Raw genomic sequence first — 22,573 nt, 5'->3', positions numbered from 1 at the left:
ACCCATCTTGAATGCAGTGTGCACTAGTGGTTTGTTTCCTTTTGGATGTTGAATCCGATAGCTCTTCTCCCTTAAAAAAGTGGGTTTGGAATGATAAGGTAATTAAGGTTCGTACATTGCTTTTTCTTTGAGAGAGTATCATCAACGGCTCATTTCCTTATCATATAGATCTTAGATTGACATGTCAATCAATTATAAAATAAAAAAATCAAGTGAAAGTAACTATTTTTTTTTTTTAAAAAAAATAATTTTCATATAAAATCAGGAGGACAGGAGAAGAATATTAGAAAAGCACCTAACATTTTTCTGTCAATAAATTCGTAAATACCATCATTCCTTATAGGATTATTATTGTTTGGGGGCATGTTCAAGGGAAATGGTTCCATTATATCGCGTGTCTTCCTACTTGGTGAGCCCGAGCCTTAGGCTGAGCCAATATATGGGCCTTCAGCCGACTCCCTAAACCTTTCTACATTACGATCCTTCATCAACCATCCTCAGGTGGGTGTTTTTTTTTTTTTTTTTGGTGAGAATTCAGATGAAAATGTATGAATTAAATTAGAAGGAAATCAAAAAATTTTAAAAAATATAATAAAAAAATAATGTGAGTACATATAACCAGCAAGATATTTTAACAAACATAACATAGAACTGATAAAGAAATTCAAAAGAACAAGAACGTTAAAAGTATATATATATATAAGTAAAATTAAGGATAGTAGTATAGTAATGTATCATAATTTTCTCCCTTAATTTCTTCTCATCCCCCTCTCATGTCCTCAAAGCTCCAATCCCTTCTCATTGCACAGCTCCTCAACAACCTCGGCTCCGTGCTGCCGCCGCCGCCGAATGCAACAGCTCCGGTACTAAAATTCCGACGATAACTCTTCTTGATCAGCTTCTCTGCATTGTTTAAAGACCCAATTCTCATTTGCTTGTACGTCAACACGTTCCATTGACAGCGCCTCCTAACCTTAGCACAACACAATTTCCCGCAACATTCTCCTCGGCAATATTCATTCTCAGAGTCCGACATGTTGCCGTCCATGATGAACCGGCAGGTAAGGCAATTTAGGGTCATGGTTGTTTGTGTCCCAAGAAAGCTCGCTCTCTGAAGGCCAAATCTTGAGAAACCTCAAAGAGTTGTTGTTGATGGAGGTGGAAAGGAGAGGCTGGAAAGTGAGAGATGGGTAATTAAATAACAGTGTATAAGGAGAGGAGGGATTGAGTACTTACAAAAGATGTTTGAGGTTGTTGTTGTTGCATGGTTGCAAATTGTCTTGTCTAGAAAATTAACAACCACCATTAATTAATTGATATTTCTTGCTTAACTAGTTCTAATTTGGGATTTCAACTGATAAATTAAGGATATAAATCCTTTGTGATTAATTACCTTAATTAAGGTAATCCAAAGTAAACAAATAAATTAAAGGCTGTAAACGGCCTTGCATTATCTGTGAAGATATGTATTAATTAATCATGGTGGCATCCAGTCAAATGCATGCATGGCAATTGTGGGCTGTACGTGATAATTCTCCTATTAAAAGAAAATTTGTCCCAAAAGTGTCATTAGTCTTCTACTCGAATCAAATCAGCATTAATCACAAAGGATTTCTATCAACCAAGGCATTCCAATCAATAATTAGATTTGTGAATTTATGTAGAGCACTCCACAAATCTAGTGGTTGATCTATTAAATTTGTAAAAGAATATGGGCTAAATATGAGAAACTTATTGACCCCTAGTATTTATCTAATTAAAAAGCCTTTAATTAGACGAAGTATGTAAGAAGGGTTAAATTTACCAAATATAAAAGATAACATAATTATTTGCGTGCTATTGTAAGCTAAGATCATAGGAAATATCGATAACGTTAGATTCATTAATTGAATTCTTTTGAAATATAAGGTTTTTTTTTTTTTATTTATTACTTTTTATTATTGCAATATGACAACCATACAAGTACATAGCCATCACTAGCGTTGTAGAATGTTGCCATATATAAAAATAAGTTTCAAATACATTTTTATCCTTATGAAAAGTCGTATGTTTGAATGTAATCAAGTTGATATATTCTATTATCTTCAAATGTCCTTTTATAATCCAAAATACCATTTTTTTTTTTATCAAACATTACCCTTTGTGAACAATTCATTTGAAAAAAAAAAAAAAAAGGTTCTTTAAGCCAACATCATACCATATAACATTTTGCATTGCTTAAGCATTGGATCAGTACATTTATTTCCATCCAAAGCCGCATATAATAATATAATCAAGTTAATTTATTTATTTACTCAATTCTTTTTTCATAATTTGTAAAAAAAAAAAAAAAATCCATAATTTTCTTTTCAAAAATGATAGGCTCCTTTTAGTAATAACCCTTATATTCTCTTTCGGCTTTCTTTAAATGAATAATAAGATTATTCTTATTTCATTATTCTACTATAAGGTATTTATCATATTTTTTGAATTAATATTTTCCTTCAAAAAATATTGTGGCTATTAGAACATCCTTTTTGGTTGTTCATTCGTTTTTGCTAAACATAAAAAATTATTACGAAACCGTATGATCTTAACCAAAATGTGATACTTAACCTAAAAGTCATTGAACTTTTTTTTTTTTCTTTCAAAATGGTCATACTTCCAAAATTCCCACTATTAAACAGCACTTCTTTATATAAAATTAAGCAAGGGAGTAAATTATCTTTATCTTAAGTGTTTTTGATAATTCAATTGCATATAAAGGTTTAAAGGCTTTTAAGCATTCCGTCTAATATTGGAGAAAAGAGATGGCTAGAAAATGTATTAGAAAACTTATGATGGCTATAACAGTGTTGCATATTTTTATTGTGGTTAAAATACAAGCTAATAACGTTGCCTCAACCTCTTTTGCTCCTTCAAATTCCATTTCTGAACTTGAAAAATCCCAAGAGCCAAAAATGCATGCTTGCTTTACAAGAGCATATGGGTATTGTAAGGAGAAAAGTTTAAGAGTAAGATCTGTACAGGTTGTAGGAAGCCATTTTTATGGTCATTGTCTCTTTTATAGTTTTAAAAATTGCCTCAGAATTCATCCAGAAGAAGAATTTGGGGTTTTGGGCCTCGGAAAATGCATAAAGGATTGCTTGTAAAATACCAGAGGATTTTTCTCACTTCTTGGAATTTGTTTCGAAGATTGCCATAAGCCAAACAATACATGAGCTCCGGTAAAAATCTCTCTCTTCCTTCAAAGAATGTATGAAAAACATTGCAGAAATTTTCTACAAACCAGTTTAAAAAAAATATTTTTCAACCCATTTAAAATAGTGTCATGTGCCTATAAACATTTAAAATGCATATTAAATTCTTAACGTCATTAATAGTAGTTTACTAACTTAGACTAAATTTAATATGCTTTTTAAATGTTTATAAACATTTTGCACTATTTTAAATAGATTGGGGGATATTTCCTTCAGGCTAGTTTAGAGGAAACTTCTGTCCAAAAACATGTATATATATATATATATATATATATATATATATATATATATATATTGCTTGTTTTTGCATTTTGAACACAGTTTTCATGTAATTAACCTTCTATTTACTTAAGTAAAAGAATGTACAGCCACTCTTCCTTATCTACTTTACTTATTGAGCAGTATTTCACACTTATAGTTTCTTTAAAGGTGTTAAATTTAGCAAATATAAAAAGATAACATTATTATTTGTGTGCTATTGTAAGCTAAGATCTTAGTGTTAATATTATAACAATCATAACCACAACGCCTTTTGCTCTCTTCTCTCTCTTGAGAGAAGCTTTTTCCTGCAACTTTCTCCACCTCCATCTCCTCAATGAGGGCTTTCCACCACCTCTGTGCGGCTGTCACAGGGGGAGGAGGGAGAGACTTTGTCTTCTCCCCTCTCCCCCCTCCCCACTTCCCCTCCGCCTATTGCAGCCATTTTCCCTCCCTTCTTCATTGCTAGTTCTCTTTTTCTTTATTTTTTTCCCCTGAGCAGCGGCGCCGCCACCTCTTCTTCCTCGGTCCACTTCGCCACGTTTGGTCAGCTCCCTTTGGCCGTTCTCCACCCCCTGCAGCCACACCGTTCACGGTTCTACGATGGTTCTCAGCTTTGGAATATTCCAAGCCTGATCTGTCAACCTCCATTCCTCTCCAGCTTCGACACGCCATTCCAAGGCCTTCCCTAGCCTCTCAGCCTTCTGCCGACGCCATCCCCGCCGTGTTCCAACCACCAAGCACTGCCGCGTGGTGCTCACGCACCAGTGCGTGCACATCACGCTCCGCCAGCCTCCATCCGAGCTACTACCAGATGCTCCTCCATCCACCCCATCCTTTAGTCAAGCTACTGCTCAGTGACTATTTTCTTTATTTTTAATTTTCTTGTGATTTACGGCTCTTTGTGTTTTCTGCTGCTTGTTTATTTTGTGGGTTGTTGTCTCGTAGCTCTTAGGTGTTTTGATCTTTTAGTGGAGACTTTGTAACCGAATTTGTATTGGTTCCTATTTTACTTGTAATGCACCGTGGAAATCAATTAACTGGTAATTGACTCCATGATTCGTCTCCCAGCCTTGCCCCTCACAGTTCAAGACTTAGGGATCATAACCTCTTTTAAGAGAGAGAATACATCAGAAGACTTTAACCACAGAAATAAGAAAGCAATAACTAAATACCACAATCAAGATAGCCAGCGTAAAGATAAACATCATTATATAAATCGATCATCAAATTGTACTGGTCTAAGACCGATCATCAGAATATATTACAAACCATAAGATAATTGTTTGAAAATAGGATAACCAAATCAACACCTAAGTTTAAGTAATGCTAGCATCATAGCATGATCACAATCTCTATCATCTCGTCTCGGGTGGTTCCTCCATCGTCCCACATTGACTTGAGCCAAACCAGGTCCATATCCTCAAAAATGACCTGAATTAGGTCCCTGGCCACCACGGGCTCGTTGTTCGTAGGCATCCTCCTCTACGCTAACTAAACCGCGCAATTTATAAATAATAAAAATAAATAAATAAATGAGTAAGTCCAAAGACTTAGTGAGTAAAAATGTACATAGTACTCATACTATTTAGTGATGAACTCCGTTTAATAAAGTATGTAACATTCTAAGTATAATAGTTATCCATGAATGCAGTATAAATATAGTACATGTTATAATGATGTGAATCAGTGATAGTTCAACTGTATAGTCTATCCAAGATATTACCCTTCTCTCAGCAGGGTTAGCTCTATCTCGAGAGACCTGTAATACAATGCCAGTTTCTCGACCATTGTACGTTATTGTTCACAACACTAGCAGCACAACTGATTCCGACCTCGGGTGGCCCACGCTACTAATAATATACGTCCTGTAGTGACTCGCTCGTTAAGGCTGCGCCAATCACGAAATAATCATTTGATCCAAAGCCCATATATCACATCCACATACACATTTGACCATAGAGTTAACATGTATAGTAAGCCCATGGCCGTTATCCCGCATGTACCGGCGTACCATGTCATACAATGCAATTAGTTTTGTCCGTATTTTACTTGCATACTATTACAAGTTTCATCATCTCATTATCTTGTTAAGTAGTACATTTTCACAAATGATAGAGTTCATAATGCAACAAAATATATTTCATGAGAGTTTTAAAATGCATGTTTGGTACATAAAATAGTCATGCAATGCGGGAAAAGTAATTGCTAGTATCATGTGAGTTCATACTCACCAAGATCGTATAAATCCTCCGAAAAGTCCTCTAATGGGTCTGGGTTCTTTAAATCTGTGGAAAGCCTACTATTAGTCCTAAGTCCAAACTAAAACGAAACTAGAACATAAAACATGAGTTATTGAACGACTGGCTAAAATAGAGTTCCCATGAAGTGCTCCTGGGTGAGCATCCGGGCTCCAGGCCGAACGTTCGACCAGAAGGTTCAAGTAAAACCTCATTTGGTCCAATGTTCTCCTAAGCCTTCCCAAACTAGTCCTAAGGCTACAAAATGGTTTCTAATACCTCCTAACCCAAAACAATGTATTCATGCATAAAGAAATACATTCAACAAGAATGAAATGCTAATCCAAGCTTAAACCAAGACTAAAGACAACAACCTAACTAGACGCTCAAACCAACAATTAAACTAACTAGGAAAAGTGATATAACAATTACGTAAGGAACAAAATAAGCTCAGAAGGTTACCTTCTTGAAGCAAAGCCTCCAAGGAATCACTCCTCCTCCTTCAAGAATCCTCACAACTCACAAAAATACTCAAGCAGCAGTTCTAGAGTGCAATAGGGCAAAAATGAAGCGTAGGGGTCGAGTGGGGGTGGGGTATTTATAGGTATAAAAAGTTGTGAGCTCTGTAGGAGCAGTTCTGAAAAGCATTGAATGTTCGGTATTACAGTGCCCAACGTTTGCGTATTGTTTACCTAGCAATTTTAGGGTTGTAATCGTACACTTGGGGAATATCTACTGGTCAACCAAAAGTCAACGAACGTTCGGCCAATCCCACATGAACATTCGTGTACTGTTTGTAGGCGAACGTTCGCGTGGTTCCCCACACGAGTATTTGGCTAGAAAGTCCAAAATTTCCAAAATTTTGATTAACCCAAGGAGTAAATTGTCGAAAAAAAAATTAGGGACAAAAAAATTTTGGTGTGCTTACCTAAGGTGTTTTGATATAATTTTCCTTATTATTTCAATTAATCATAGTGAGGGAAAAAAAAAAACTTACAAGTTACATTTATATTCATGAAACGATAATAAAATTTTGTTGAATTGTTTATTTATTTGGTTACTTATATTATTTAATATTTTTAATTAGTTTTGTTCAGCTCTATTTTTTAATCTCGCTTCCTATGAACCACAATCCAAGCTCTGCAAATGGTCTCGAATTTATCCCCCTTTCCTCTTTTTTTTTTTTTTTTTTTTTTTTTTTTTTTCATTTAACAATCGATGCAATTCTATTACAATTTTAAGAAAATTTATGGTTTCAGATTATAACATTCATAGCCAATTTTTGGGTTCTCGATTTCGAATTTGGTTTGTTTTGGCAACTGCACTTTGATGGTTGGGAGACCATGACATTATGATGGATTGGGATCCCTGGCAATACTCTTGAAATTGCCCATCAATTTTATTTTATTTTTAAATCTTGGCCATTCATTTTCATCCAACAGCCACTAATCCGCCACACATCCCACTTAATATAAAATAATAAAATATTATTTAAATTTTAAAAATAAATATAAAATAAAATAATAATAAAAATTTTAAAAAAAAATTATTAAAAAACATGGGGTGGTTTGGCCACCCCATTTTCCCCCTAGGGGTTGGCTGTGCCTCTGGGCCACCCCTCTGTGTGCCATCCCATAGTCAAACTACCCCTGCATGGGAATTATAGCCATTTTCCTGTGGGGTGGTCAACACCGTGGCCCTACGCCACCCCCAAAGACCGGATGGGGCTGGCCGAAGCCACCCCTAGGCTGAGCTGGGGTGGCCGGCCACCCCCTAGGGGGAAAATGGGGTGGTCGAACCACCCCATGTTTTTTATTTTTATTTTTATTTTTATTTTTATTTTTAAATTTTAAATAATATTTTATTATTTTATATTAAGTGAGACACGTGGCAAATTTCTAGCTGTTGAATGAGAGTGAATGGCCGTGATTAAAAAAATAAAAAATAAAATTGATGGACAATTTCGTGGTATTGCCGCGGATACCAATCACATTATGACTCAAGTGCTTGTTATGGGCTGTACCTTATAATAATCTTCTCAAAACATCTTTTACTTTGTCTTTTAATTGACACAATTTAAAATACTCTTACGAATGAATGGGAGACAATAATGAAATGTACTTGGCCAAGTGTTTAGACCTTTTGAACAAAGGCAATTTTGCCACATGGAGTGTGTAGGCTAAGAATTCATGCCTTGTTAGAGAATGTTACCATATATAAAAATTCTCCGTTCAAATACATTTTTATTTCTATGAAAAGTCTTTTTATAATCCAAAATATCTTTTTCTTCTTCTTTTTATTTTATTTTATTTTATTATTTTTTTTTTAATTTTTTTTTTATCAAAGGTTACCCTTTGTGAACAATTCATTTGAGAAAAAAAAAAAAACAAAAAAACAAAAAAACAAAAAACTTCTTTAAGCCAATGTCATACCATATAGCATTTTGCATAGCTTAAGCATTGGATCAGTACATTTGTTTCCATCCAAATCCAAATCCACATATTATAATATCATCGAGTTAATTTATTATTTAACTCAATTGTCTTTTCATAATTTGTAAGAAATATTTTTTTCCCATGATTTTCTTTTAAAAAATGAGAGGCTCCTTTTAGTCATAACACTCATATTCTCTTTCTTTAAATGAATAATAAGATGATTTTAATTTCATTATTCTACAATGAGGTATTTATTACATTTTTTTAATTAATATTTTCCCTCAAAAAGTATTGTGCTATTGGAACATCCTTTTTGGTTGTTCATTCACTTTTGCTAAGCATAACATGTTAACATAAAAAACTATTGCAACAACTTATGATCTTAGCCAAAATGTGTTGCTTAAACTAAAAGGCATTCAACTTAAAAAAAAATGGGCGGCCATACTTCCAAAAGCCCCACCATTAAACAACACTTCTTTAATGAAATTAATGCAAGAACAAATCAACTCTTAGAGTAAATTATCTTTATCCCAAGTGTGTTTGATCATTCAATTGCCTATAAAGGTTTACAGTTTTTGAAGTATGCAATCTAATAGTGGAGAAAAGATATGGCTAGAAAATGTATTAGAAAACTTATGGTAGTTATAATAGTGTTCAATATCTTTATTGTGTTTAAAATACAAGCTAATAGCCTTGCTTCAACTTCTTTCACTCTTCCAATTCCCATCTCTGAACTTGATAAATCTTTGGAGCCGGAGCTAAAGCCAGAGCTTCAGAAGCCAACGAATGAGGAGCAATTCCAAAAAATGCATGCTTGCCTTATGAGAGGATACGGACATTGTAAGAGGAAAACTATAAGCATACGAGAGATAATGATAGTAGGAAGTGCTTTTTACGGTCGTTGTCTCATTCGTGGTTTTGAAAACTTCCTCAAACTTCATAATAAAGAAGAATTTGGGGATCTAGGCCTTGAAAGTTGCATAAAGGATTGCTTAGAAAGTAGCATAAAACTTTTCACGAAACTTGGAATTTGTTTCGAAGATTGTCATGACGTAGATGTCGAGAACCGCCATCTTAAGAATGCCGAGAACCGCCGCGCAAAAAAAGCCATGAGCTTCAATTCTAAATTTGGTGAAGAATTTCTAACTAATTTCTCCTTATCCCTTCATTGAAAAAATGCACACATATATACGTGAAAAAGTATATATCTATATCCAGTAAATGCTTATCAATCATCTTAAATGTCACAACTCACAAAAGAAGCTATTTAACTGTTTTATTATTAATTTTTGAGGCATAAAGAGAAGGTTTACTATAAATATTTATTTTCTTTCACCGCAAAACATTGAATGTTTTTTCTTTGTCATAAATCTCAATGCATGTGTGTTGGTTTATTCAACTTTTCTAATCTATAGAGCACTTAATTAATTAGTAATTTCAATCCTTAAACCAATGGCAAACATAGTTTTCTCACTATCTTAGCCATTAATTGTCAATATATATATAGTTTCTTGTCTTTTGTATTTTGAACACAATATTAACCTTCTATTTACTTAAGTAGAAGAATGTACAGCCACTCTTCATTATCTACTTTATTTCAGATTCAATCGGAGGTTTCTAAGAGCAATGTATGAGACTCGGACTTGTTACATAGAAGTTTTCAATTTTCTGTTGTTTCAAATAATTTTTTTTATTATTGTTGTTGAATAATATTAATCAAGGACTCGATCTTTACTACATTATTTGATACTATTATGTATTTGAGTTTTCAAGTTATGTTGATTGAACAATTTTAAATCCTAGACTATGTCATTCGTGGGGTTGAATTTTATATAGAATTTGTTAATCCTATTTTATGTTTGAAGATTTTAGTATTGTTAGTGTTGCACACCCGACCTGTAAGAACAAGGTTAGTCGACAATTAAGACTCAAAGGCGCAAAGAGTAACAGCATTAATAAAACTAAAACATTTTGTGATTGAGAAATAGTTTGGTTCTTAAACATTGAATTTTTTTGATTCTCTCAGGAAATTCTTTATGTAACATCTTTAAAACAGTGTCAGAATAAGAATAATTACTGTTTTAGTGACTGAGAAAATCTAAACAATAGCTTGTTTAGCAAGAAGACCCCAATTTTTTTCTTCTTCTTTGGCTGAGGGTTAAGCAAGGGCAGGTCCAAATGTATTTAAGGCTCCATTTGTTTCGACATAAAATATTTTTTGGAATTTTTTGCTGTCGGTATTTTGTAGGATTGAAAATCAAATCATTTTCAGTTGACCAAGAAAACATTCTTTTTTTTTTTCTAATTTTGTAAAATTAGAAAAAATGGTTTTTCATTTTTTCGCGTAAAATGGTTTTTCATTTTTTAAAACCGAAAACTATTTTTCGAGTTTGTGCTTCTCTTTATTGTATGCACTCTCCTCACAATTCATTCTCCGTTGCCTTCAAAATCCGAGTGGCAGCTATGCTGTAACCGCAGCTGCCATAGTTCGTTGGAACCGCTATCGGAGCTCACAAGAATCCTCTACTAGCCACTAGCCATTGCCGCCAGAGTTTGCTGGCTGCCGTAACCGATTTTTCGTATAAACCAATCATCCAAACTAGGGGAAGGGGAAAATACTTTTGACCCCCCTAAACTATTCACCAATTTGCATTTTGACCTCCAATGTTTAAAAAGTGATACTTGACCTCCGTAAACTTCCAAATTGTTGCATTCGATCATTCTGACTTTTTTTTTTTCCCAAAATGCCCACATCCCAAGTTTTTTAAAAATTTAAAAATTAAGGGGTGGCCGGCCACCCCAGTTGGGCCTAGGGGTAGCTTCGGCAACCCCAGACTGGACACCCCTTAATTTTTAATTTTTAATTTTAATTTTTTTTTACTTGGGAATGGGGCATTTTGGAAAAAAAAAAAGTCAAAATGGTCGAATTGCAACAATTTGAAAGTTTGGGAGGGTCAAGTATCACTTTTTATACATTGGAGGTGAAAGTACAAATGAGTGGATAGTTCAAGGAGTAAAATGCATTTTTTCCAAAAAACTATTTTTTATCGAAACAAACGAAACCAACTTAAAATGTCAAAATCGTGCATGCATATATTCTTGTGCTTAAGAGAATCAGATGCTTATAGGATACTGCAATGTCAACTTGACAAGATCAACTAAATACGATATGCCCACAACTCTTTGAACCTCAGCAAGAACATTTTTTAGTTGAGATCTTAAGCAAGATCTTGGTTTTGGCTAAAGTGAAAAAGGTTTTCGTAATCACAATTTGTTGAATGATCAACATCAATGGATCAAGTTTTTAGATTCAGGTGGCGAGGAGACAAGTTTAGAATAATATGCATTGAACATTGAAAGATGAAATTCTCAAGTATCTTTAACTTTTAAAAATACTTGATGCACAAGGTGCCTTGAATTTACCCTATTAGATTACAGTTGTCCAAGAAATAGTGAATTTTTCTTGGTCAGAAATCTTCTTTGTGTTGTGTATATATTCTTTTTGGGTGTCATTTTGTTTGTTTTAGTCCAATAATGGGTTGGGCTAGTTTTTTTGTTGAACATGTAAAAGCTTGTATTCTCACCTTATATATAAGTGGAATTGGCCCACTAAACTTTATTCTGTCGATATGTGAAAATATTGACAAAGGTATTAGTACATGTACACGCACAAAACGCTATTTTCTTTTGTACTTGAAGCATATACTTAAAGATATCAAGTAGACAAAGGAAAGCTTATCTTCTAACAATGGAGGTATGTGATTCTCATACTTATGTATGCATGTTATGGTGAAAGAGCAAAAATGAGTGTACCTCTTTTCTAGAAGTTCTAGAAGATGTTAAGGGTCTAATCATTGATCCAAAAGGCTTTAAGACTATTGGATTCTGATTTGGTTATATCATAACATTCCACCACCATTACCCTTTTCTCTTTTGGACCTATCAGTATTTAATGACTTAACATTATGCATATACATAATATCAAAACATTTTAATCCAACTTATAAGTCACATCTTCCGTGACTCGAACCCGTGACGTGGTAGTCGGTCTAATACCAATTGTTTTTTTTAGTCCTATAATGGGTTGGGCTAGTTTTTTGGTGAACAAGTAAAAGCTTGTATTCTCACCCTATATATAAGTGGAATTGGCCCACTAGACTTTATTCTGTCGATATGTGAAAAATATTGACAAAGGTACTAGTACATGTACACGCACAAAACGCTATTTTCTTTTGTACTTGAAGCATATACTTAAAGATATCAAGTAGACAAAGGAAAGCTTATCTTCTAACAATGGAGGTATGTGATTCTCATACTTGATATATGCATGTAATGGTGAAAGAGCAAAAATGAGTGTATCTCTTTTCTAGAAGTTCTAGAAGATGTTAAGGGTCTAATCATTGATCCAAAAAGCTTTAAGACTATTGGATTTTGATTTGGTTATATCATAACATTCCACCACCATTACCCTTTTCTCTTTTGGACCTATCAGTATTTAATGACTTAACATTATGCATATACATAATATCAAGATATTTTAATCCAACCTATAAGTCACATCTTCCGTGACTCGAACCCGTGACGTGGTAGTCGGTCAAATACCAATTGTTTTTTTTAGTCCTATAATGGGTTGGGCTAGTTTTTTGGTGAACAAGTAAAAGCTTGTATTCTCACCCTATATATAAGTGGAATTGGCCCACTAGACTTTATTCTGTCAATATGTGAAAAATATCGACAAAGGTACTAGTACATGTACACGCACAAAACGCTATTTTCTTTTGTACTTAAAGCATATACTTAAAGATATCAAGTAGACAAAGGAAAGCTTATCTTCTAACAATGGAGGTATGTGATTCTCATACTTGATATATGCATGCAATGGTGAAAGAGCAAAAATGAGTGTATCTCTTTTCTAGAAGTTCTAGAAGATGTTAAGGGTCTAATCATTGATCCAAAAGGCTTTAAGACTATTGGATTCTGATTTGGTTATATCATAACATTCCATCACCATTATCCTTTTCTCTTTTGGACCTATTAATATTTAATGATTTAACACTATGCATATACATAATATCAAGACATTTTAATCCAGCCTATAAGTCACCTCTTCCATGACTCAAACCCGTGACATGGTAGTTGGTCTAATACCATTTGTTTTTTTTAGCAAAACTCTAATACCAATTGTTAAAAGCCCGACCATTTATTGAAAATTTATAAAACTGTTGGATATTAATTTTGTTAAACCTTTAACTATTAGGATCATAACATTCCACCAATAGAAATCGTTATCTAATGCCTAAGTGAAGCCACCACAAAAGTGAAAGGGCTACCAGATTTAAAATCAAAATTGCCACAGAATTGGCCATCTTAAATATCGGCACGGAAGGTAAATTGTTTATTGTTATGATTCTCTCCATAGAAAAAGTTGGTTTCATTGTTTTCATTTCTAGCCAATCACCCAGTTAAGCATATCACCAAGGATCAGTGATAGAAAAAACTTAATCGATTAATTAAGTTAATCGAAAAAACAGAAAAGAACAGAATGATTAGCCTGAGACCATTATTTTAATTTCTTGTTTATTTTAATTTTATATCATCCCTCTCACATAAAATACTCTATAGTTTACCTAACTTTAGTCTATGACCGTGGTCCACTATTTTATTTTACTCTATAATCAGTTCTTGGTGCTCTCTAGTTGTCTTGTGAAAGAGAATTTGTTTCTTTTGCAGATTTTTCTTTAGCAAAATACATCAGTGATGGAGCCTCAATAAAAAAAAAAAAAATTAAATTAAATTTAAAATTTAAAATTTAAAAATTTAAAAAAATTTAAAAATAAAAAGAAAAAAAGATTCTTAATAACTAACACTGGAAGACAAGGCTCTATAATCTTGCAATATTATATATATAATTATATATATTAAGCTACAATCAAATGAGACAGATTGCTTACCTTAAGAATTTTCTTTTTCATATGAAAACAATACATCCACCCAATTTGCTTGGACCGCCCATTTCCTTTCATATTCTCATGATTGCTTATCATGCAAATTAGGAGGCACACTTTTAAAGCTTTATATATAATTACATTCATGATATGCTTACTTAGTGAAACCAATAAATCCCTTAATCCGAATTATTTGTCTACACCATACCCTCATTACACTGTCTTGTTGTGTATTCATTACAAAATTATTTGTCTTAAAGTTGGAAAGAACCATAAAATATTAATTGAATGATTAAAGTCGCAATTTTTTTGAACTTAAGCTTAATGTAAAAACCCATTGAGTCTTTCATTGACTTCATAATTTGGTGGAGGGACCGAGCTGCTCCTTAGATTTCACATAAGAAGTAGTAATTTGCTTACTAGTACTATGTCCTTAATGAAATGACAATCAACTTTGACGTATTTGGTTCTTCTTTGGGAATCTGTTTCAGGCATTGTCTCTTCAGTTGTGTTTTGAAATATCACACTTCTAGGTCCATTTGGTGCTTCACCTACTCCTGAGCAGGCATTTTATTTAATCTTGTTGGATCAAACATTTTACCATCTCGTCTAAAATTAATTGTTCTTTAGTGAAGGAAGCCAAATCTTTTTATAGCATTCGAAATCGTATCCTGTAAGGCATGTTCTAAGCCGTCCAAATGAACAGTCATTGTTGTACCTCAGCATGATACCTCTGCGACTCAAACTCATGACTCTGGCTCTAATACCATTTGTTCAATCGAATTTTTGACCATCTAATCTAAAAATCAATTAGTGTTCAATAAGAGGAACCATATCCTTTTATAGCATTTAAATTGCATTTTACAAAACATGTGAGATGTTGCAAAGGCCAAATGATGCAAGCAGACAAATTCTGAGGCTAATAAATACAACCACATGGTTGGAAAAGAAAATTTGTTAAGCATAATCCGTACACTGAGAAATTTAAAGGCCCCAGGCAAGATTTGCTTTGAGGACCCAACAAAGCCATAGGATTTTTTACCCCCTCCCTGTTTCCCTTCGCTATCTCAGAAAAAAAAAATAATAAATAAAGAGATGCCCAAAACACAACCATGTATTGATCAACACAAGAACTTGATAAAAGAGCTATAATTTTTTAAGCCATAGGTTATGCAAAAGCTGGCTGGAAATTAGGTATAGTTTCAGGTGAGCCATCAGAAGGATGGGCCAGCTGAACCTCAAAGCAAGTTCTTCTGGTGTTAAAAAACATATAAAGAAGAAGAAAGAAGTATACAATACAATACAATACAATTAAATTAGCATTTCCCACATCATGCATGCGTGATAAATAAATAATGGGGGCCTATTCCATAATACATTTATGGTATTCAAAGTTCAAACACCTGCCAGAAATTCATGCATCATTAAAGAGGTAGAAGTCATGAATGCTCATTAAAAAGGGGCATTAATCCGTTTATGGGTTTTACTGAATCAACGGCCTGTTTGGTTTACTTTTACCAAAAAAAACACAGAATCAAGGAAGAGAGACCAAAAACACTTCCAATTATAATCATTCTAGACTGCTAATGAGTGTCACTTCAAAGGGAGGAAAAAAAAAAGAGGCAAAATCAGTGACCTCATCACAAACTAGTCCATTTTTCACACGGCTTAAAAAGCACACAAGAACTTCAGCTGGTCTGACTGTCTTGTTTCCACCATGCAATCTGTTCAATGAGAACCAGAAACAATATTGTGAAAATCCAACATAAAACTGAATAAAAATGCTACACCAACTCCTTTCATACTACGTCACACAGCTGTAAAAAGAAAGTAAGCAGATGAAATTAAAAAACGCTGTAGTGAAAGACTGACATATCGATGACAGTTTGTGTAGTATTTCTCAAAGCTGAAACAAGATTTGAATGAATCTAAACGCATTTGGAAATAGCATGCAGAAAACCCCTAGTAATAACAAGAAGAAAATCACAGATACACTCATACATATCCACTAAACCCAGAAACTTCATTAGGTTCCAATTTACTGGCATACATATATATACATATAATCAACAAACAAAAACTAAACACAGAAAAGGAAAAAGAAAATAAAAGAAAAAGAAGCTATTTTCACCTTGATGGGAGCTATACACCTTCATCCTTAGAAGTCGAAAAATGTGCACTACTTTGAGCTCCTCAGAACTAATACAATAATCTCAACACAAATTACACTAACGAAAGAGACTACCAAAAATACAGAACAGTGTATAATACAGAGCTGCTCTCTCAGCTCCAGGGAACCTTAAAATGTCCCAGAGCGCCAACACCCCCAATTTGGCAAAGATTCTCTGCCTTGTACACAGTTGTTGTTCTTATTCCGGCTTTCGCTTTATCGGGAATCCCCAACTTTTGCTGATAGCGCTAGCCTGAGCTGCTCCTGCGTGTAAAACCGACTACCCATCTTCACCGTTGCTTGTTGGATCATCAAATCGTTCACCACCGACACGCTGGCGTGGTGCACGTCCAAGTCCATTTCCATCAGCGCCGTCATGAGCTTCGCGGCTGGGTGGTTCTTTTTGCTGCATTGGATTCTGATCATCGCGTCCCATCCGATGATCTTCACGTCGATGTCCAAGTCTAACAATCTCGACGTCTTTGGGTCTTGATCGGACGGCGGAGGCGGTGGGGACGAGGTTGAATAGCGCGGATCTTTGCTCGCCAATTCCTTCTTCGACGTCTCCAATTGCTTCTGCAAGTCCTCCTTGTCAGACTCTGCGGTCTGGAGCTTCCCTTTCAGCTCGTTTATGTACAAGATGGCGTCGCCAAGAAGGGACGCTTTGTCCATCTTTGAAACGTTGGGAACCACGGCTCGGAGCGCGTAGAACCTCTGGTTGAGCTTCTCTCTTCTCTGCCTCTCTGCTTCGACGTGATTCAGAGGCTCTTCTCGTCCGTTCGCCGGCTTTCGACCCCGTTTTCGGGGACGTTTCTCTGGGTCGACTACCCGGCTGCTATCGGCCTCCTTCGCCACTGATGCCTCAAGGTCTGAGTGGTCGGAATCGCCGGTTCCAACGCCGCCGCTGGACTTCACCACACAGGTGTTCGACAAAATGACACCAGACGTGAACGATAGCATTCCTTCTTCGTTGCTACCCCTCGACGCTGGCGAACGCTTCTTCTTGTTCGTCTCCTCCGCCGCCGCCGGGAATTGGGATTGACCCGAAACGTAGGAGCTCCTCTTGCTCTCCCCGAAATTCAATATCTCTCCCGATTCGGGCTTCAACGAATGCGAATTCCCATTCTTTACAACACTACTACCCTCGAATCCGTAGTCCGAAAAGTTCAATTCCCTTTCCCTGGTGAAGAAGCTCTGGGTCTGCGATTGCTGGCGCGTCTGGTGGCTGCTCTGGGCATGAATCGCGCTCGGGTTCTCAGTCAAACTACTGGAGCTTGGGTTCTCAAACTGAATCGGCTTCGAAATCTGAAGGCCGTTATTTGCGGCGGTGCCCGGAACCGATGGAACAGTAGTGTTATTGAGCGAGTCCTTGATCTCAATTGCCGCAGGCGGAGTCGGAGTCGGATCGTTGAGCCAGAGCGAGGACGGGTCATTCTCGCCCTGATCGGTGATACCCCATGACCCACCCATTTCCAGGCTATCGAAATTGAAGAGAACCCTGACCTTCTCCATCAGATCCGAGCTCTGGTAGATCGGTTCGGTGGAGCCCAGCTCCACGACGCCGTTTGCGGAGGGTATGCACACCATGGTCTGGAGCCCAAACACCTGCGCCTGGCGAGCCCGGTCGCACGTCGACCCTACCAGCCGGTCCGCCCCGGTCACCCAGACCGGAGTCGAGCCGAAGAACGCCTGCCCGGCCAGCCCCCCGCCGTTGACAAACGACTGTGTCATCGACACAAGGAAGAACCACTCGGTGTCGGTGACCTCCTCGTCCACAGCCTCGTCTGTTGCCGAAGGCGCCGACCCCGAGATCAGCGAGTTCAGCTCCCGCAGCACCTTCTTCCTATGCTCCTGCTCCACCGCCGACGACGTCGTCGTTTTCCCCTTCCCCTTCGACTTGTCGTCGTCGCCTTTGTAGTACCCATCTCCCCATCCCAACACGGACGCGCCCGAGTAGTCATACGACGACTGCCAGAAAATCGCATAGGTCCAGCTCTCCCGCGCCCCTTCTATCAGCGCCTGAAGACGCTGCTGCAGCGTCTCCTGGTTGAACAACGCCACCGAAGGCTGCGACTGCGCCAGAGCCTTTGTGGGGTCCGCAGAAGTGGACGCGGCCGACTGCGACTGTGGCTGCGGCTGCGGCTGCTGATGCTGCGGCTGCGCCGCAGGAGGCCCCGGCCAACAGAAGGTAGAAAGATCCGAATTCATGAAAGAGTCTATGACAGAAGGGTTCTCGTCGGAGCCCCAGAGATTCATTGACGACGGTGTTATCCTGTAATCCGTCATTCCATGCACTTTTGGAGTAATAGCAAGTGTTTGGCGAAGATGGTGGAGGGTCAAGTGGTGGGGGTGGAGGTGGGATTTGTGTGTGGGATTTATTTGAGCTGAACTTTAGACGGGTTGAAGAGAGAGTGTAAAAAGGTTAGGGCGGTTTCTACGAAGTAACCAGCCGATTTAATCGGAGAGGGGTATGTGATGGAAAAATGCCGGCGGATTTTCCACTTGGGTCTTGGAGTAATACTAGCACTATGGTTAGCTCGTGGCTAACAGAATGTCACGTGCCGCGTTATGGATCGCACATGGCTGGGACTCTTCCTATTTTTTTTGTTTTTTTGTTTTTTTCAAATTTACAAATCTATTTCCTTAATTAAAGTGTAAAATAATAACATGACAGTCCTATCATGTCTTGACTTTCATATATATTGGTAATGCGATCATCATGATTTTGTTTGTTTAATTAAGATATTTACTTACAAATTAATGTGATATTAATTGAAAAATGTTAGGTACTATTTTAATGTATTTTTAGTGTCTTCTCAATTGTGATGTGGTTTTTAAAATTATTAATAGATTAAAAGTTAATAATGATAATCTTAAATTTAATGATAATTTCAAAAGTCACATCACAATTAAAAAGACACCAAAAAACCACTGAAAAAATACCTATCGTTTCCCATATTATTTCATAATTAAGACGTTGAATTTTTCTTTTTGGTTACAGTGTGTAGTAGATTAAGTACAATCAATTGAAGACGAGGTTCCATGGTTTATTACGATGCTCTTACTTTTAGTAATCATCTTCCTATGCTAATCCTAAAAGATCTTGACACGAAAGGGACAAGAAAAACAGCCCAACCCCATGGATGTCCCCAATCAAATTCTTGGTAGATATAAGCAACCCACCAAGAGGCGTTGCAACTTGCAAGGGCCATAGGCAATAGGTTGTCTCCTGTGGCTTTTTGTAAAAATATATAATGTTTTTGTCATCCAATCAAAGTTCAAAGATTATGTTATATAAATGAAGTACACTCAGTTTAGAGCTTTGGTATCCTGTTTACATTTTGTCAAGGTGAATTTGTGGGTTAGAAAAGAAAGAAAGAAAAAAGATACATATAATGTTTGCAGTGAATCAAAGATAATAAAAATAGCATCAGGGGCAGAACTATGTGCTAGGGTGGGAGACGAATGTCCCCCCAAAATTTTATAATTCTTTATAAAAATATATATATTTTATGAATTTGTCCCTAAAAAATGGTATATTTATCCTTCCAAAATTAACATGTTATGCATTATTCCGTTTGTATTTTTGTTCTTAGCCATATTCCTCACATCTCATTTTTCTTGCATTTATTTGTGCTTTTTTGGTGCAGAAATGTAGAATATGATGAAAATATCTGTTTTTTATTTATTTTTTGAGTGATTATTGTGCAGTCATTTGAGTTTACAATAATTATGTTTTGTACTATTTTTCTTGAACTCAATAGATCGTATTTAATTTATTTTACTAATTGTTTATACTATTATATATTTGTGATGCCAAGAGATTAAATTTAAGACTTATATGTTTTTATTTTATACAAACACTCACAAACACACGTATAGAGAAATTATATGTATTCATATGCTTTTGTATTTATATAAGTTTATGTCCTCTCTCTTGATGCTTTGTGGGGTATTTGCTTTTGGTCCAAATACTTGGGTTGTGAATGTGAACGATATCCTGGTTTTCGTGTCGAAGAGGATGAGTTTTTGGCATGGGGGTTCTCTGCTGTCAGGGCCGAAGAATAAGAGCTATCTATGCATTTGATTGAGTCTGCTTGGAGCAGATCTGATATTAAAACTAAAGACTAGTCATGGGTTATCAGATTGATGTCATTGATAGGTCTTGATTGTTAGATTGTAATGTATTGTATCTTTGACGTCTATAACCATGTAGCTTCGGCTATGATTTGCTTCAAAGGTTTTTGTTCTGTTTGAAAAAGCTTTTGCTCGTAATCTTTTCATCAATAAATGAGTGTAATTTTTTTCCCTTAAATATTTTTTTTTAAAAAAAAATAATCTGTCCCCCACTCCAGAAATCCTAGCTCCGCTCCTGAATAACGTCACATAAAATATGCGAAGATCTTATTTATCAACTTAATATTTAAGTCGGAAGACTACACCAACAACCCCACAAACTCCAACAAAATCGTAAGTAGAGTAATTGTGTGATCAAACACTCTCTTGATTTGAAGGTGGTCATTCACCCTAACTACATTTGTAGAATAGTTGACTACCCGCTCAAAAATTGTCTACTTTTCAAATTCCAATCACACCCTTGAATAACTAAATATTGCGTCAATAATAAAACGGTGGTTGTCTACTCTTCGAGAAGATAGAGATGGTCCATCCACATATTTACTTATTTTGCTTTTCTTTTATTTTCTTAAAAAAAAAATTACGTAAATTCAAATAAAAAAAAAATGCAACCTCAATCTGAAGACTGATGCGATCAAGTCATGACATGTCATTGACAACCCCCTGAACCCAAACAAAGTCATAGGCAACCTCATAAGAGTGAGGTGGTCGATCACTTGACCACATCTTTAAAATAACCGACCACACTCTCAAAAATAATCTGATTATTCCAATCACTTTTTTGAGTAACTGAGCACTCCCTCAAAAATCAAACGTTGGTCTTCTATCCTTCAAATCGAAGTGGTCCATCCATTTACTTATTTTGCTTTTCTTTTTTAAAAAATAAAATAAAAAAATTACATAAATCCAAATAAATGAATGCCCGATGCCATAAGGCTCTTTACATAGGGCTATTCCCGGCCACTCCCACACCTCATTATCACCATCTCGAGACACTTCCATGAAGTAGCCGCCACTCGGCAGCCGTAAAAGCCAAAAACTCGGCGTCCACTTTCCAAATAAATCGCCAGCGCATTTGACCAGAACCTGGGCCCCTCCAAAATTTCACCTCCCACTCTCTATGTTCCATATTCAATATAGATAATTATCACAAAAAGACAGAATAAAAAACAAAAATTAAAAGAAAAAAAAAAAAAAAAAAGCAAGTGACGCGTTGGCGTCACGGGAGTTAATCCTGGCCCTTGATTGGTTCGTCCTCTTTTGTCCGATTCACAAATTGTCAAACTAGATCCTCCCCCAACTTCTTTGAATAAATATATTTTAAATAAAAAATAATAATTGATTATTGAGACACGTTTTGCTCGATGCGTGTCGTGAAAATAACGTTTTTTGTTGGGGCACGTGTATATACCACTTTCCCATGTGAAAAAACCACCACCACTTTCTTGTATTTTATTTGGGTGTCTTTTTTTTTTTTCTTTTTTTTTTATTACTACTTTTGTACTTAATTCTTTTCTCCTTCTGTCCAAGTCCCTGCCCATTTTGCATTACTAATATTCCTACCCTTTATTCTCCATATTTTGTTATCTATACCAAAACTTTTGTGAACTTTTCTTTAATCAATTTCCGACTTGTTAATGCATTTAAATTGGTATCACTACCTTAAACATATATTTTAACCATTAAAAATGAAAATAAGGTTGTAATCTAAAATATTCTTCTTCTTTTTTTGCCATTTTTTTTTAGTGTTATTCTCGTCATAAGTAAATATTATTTTTTAAAAATAAATTGAAAGAAATAAGGGAAGTTTTTTTTAAAAAAAAATAATAATAATATTCACTTAAAACTAAAAGATCACTAAGAAAATACCTAACATTTTTCTCAAACAAATAAGTCTCATATATATATTTTTAACATGTCCATACAAGGGAAGGAAGAGAAGGGATTCAAACTAGTAACCTCCACTTCATTAAGCGTAGTTCACAACCAATTTAGCTACTCATTAAAAATAAATAAATCTCATATAAATTCTCTCATTATAATCTACCAAAATTACTACTAATTTAGATAAATAATTACCATAAATCCTCGTCCAAGTTTTTGTTGTACCTTAGGAGATAGTGGGTTGCAAACGTCAGAGTGCATTAAT

At 35.7% G+C, this 22,573-nt stretch overlaps 2 protein-coding genes across 2 annotated transcripts; both read right to left on the bottom strand.

Annotated features, from left to right (window-relative positions):
* Positions 1 to 760: 760 nt before the first annotated feature.
* On the bottom strand, positions 761 to 1,081 carry LOC132174132 (uncharacterized). Its single transcript, XM_059585829.1, has one exon. The coding sequence runs from the start codon at positions 1,079 to 1,081 to the stop codon at positions 761 to 763; it is 321 nt and encodes a 106-aa protein (XP_059441812.1).
* A 14,582-nt stretch (positions 1,082 to 15,663) lies between these two features.
* On the bottom strand, positions 15,664 to 18,724 carry LOC132174972 (transcription factor MYC2-like). Its single transcript, XM_059586751.1, has 2 exons — positions 16,249 to 18,724; positions 15,664 to 15,841 (listed from the first exon to the last, which is right to left on the bottom strand). Exon 1 carries the CDS (start codon positions 18,571 to 18,573, stop codon positions 16,504 to 16,506), a length of 2,070 nt encoding a protein of 689 aa, XP_059442734.1. The 5' UTR covers positions 18,574 to 18,724; the 3' UTR covers positions 15,664 to 15,841; positions 16,249 to 16,503.
* Positions 18,725 to 22,573: the final 3,849 nt, after the last annotated feature.

Source organism: Corylus avellana, chromosome ca3 (genome assembly GCF_901000735.1).
Source record: "Corylus avellana chromosome ca3, CavTom2PMs-1.0".
In the NCBI taxonomy this organism is placed as follows: Eukaryota; Viridiplantae; Streptophyta; class Magnoliopsida; order Fagales; family Betulaceae; genus Corylus; species Corylus avellana.
This window is presented reverse-complemented; position numbering and strand designations above follow the sequence as displayed.

Bases quoted from the DNA above. Each gene is read 5' to 3' on its own strand.
- LOC132174132 (XM_059585829.1), bottom strand. From the start codon at position 1,081: ATGACCCTAAATTGCCTTACCTGCCGGTTCATCATGGACGGCAACATG.
- LOC132174972 (XM_059586751.1), bottom strand. From the start codon at position 18,573: ATGACGGATTACAGGATAACACCGTCGTCAATGAATCTCTGGGGCTCC.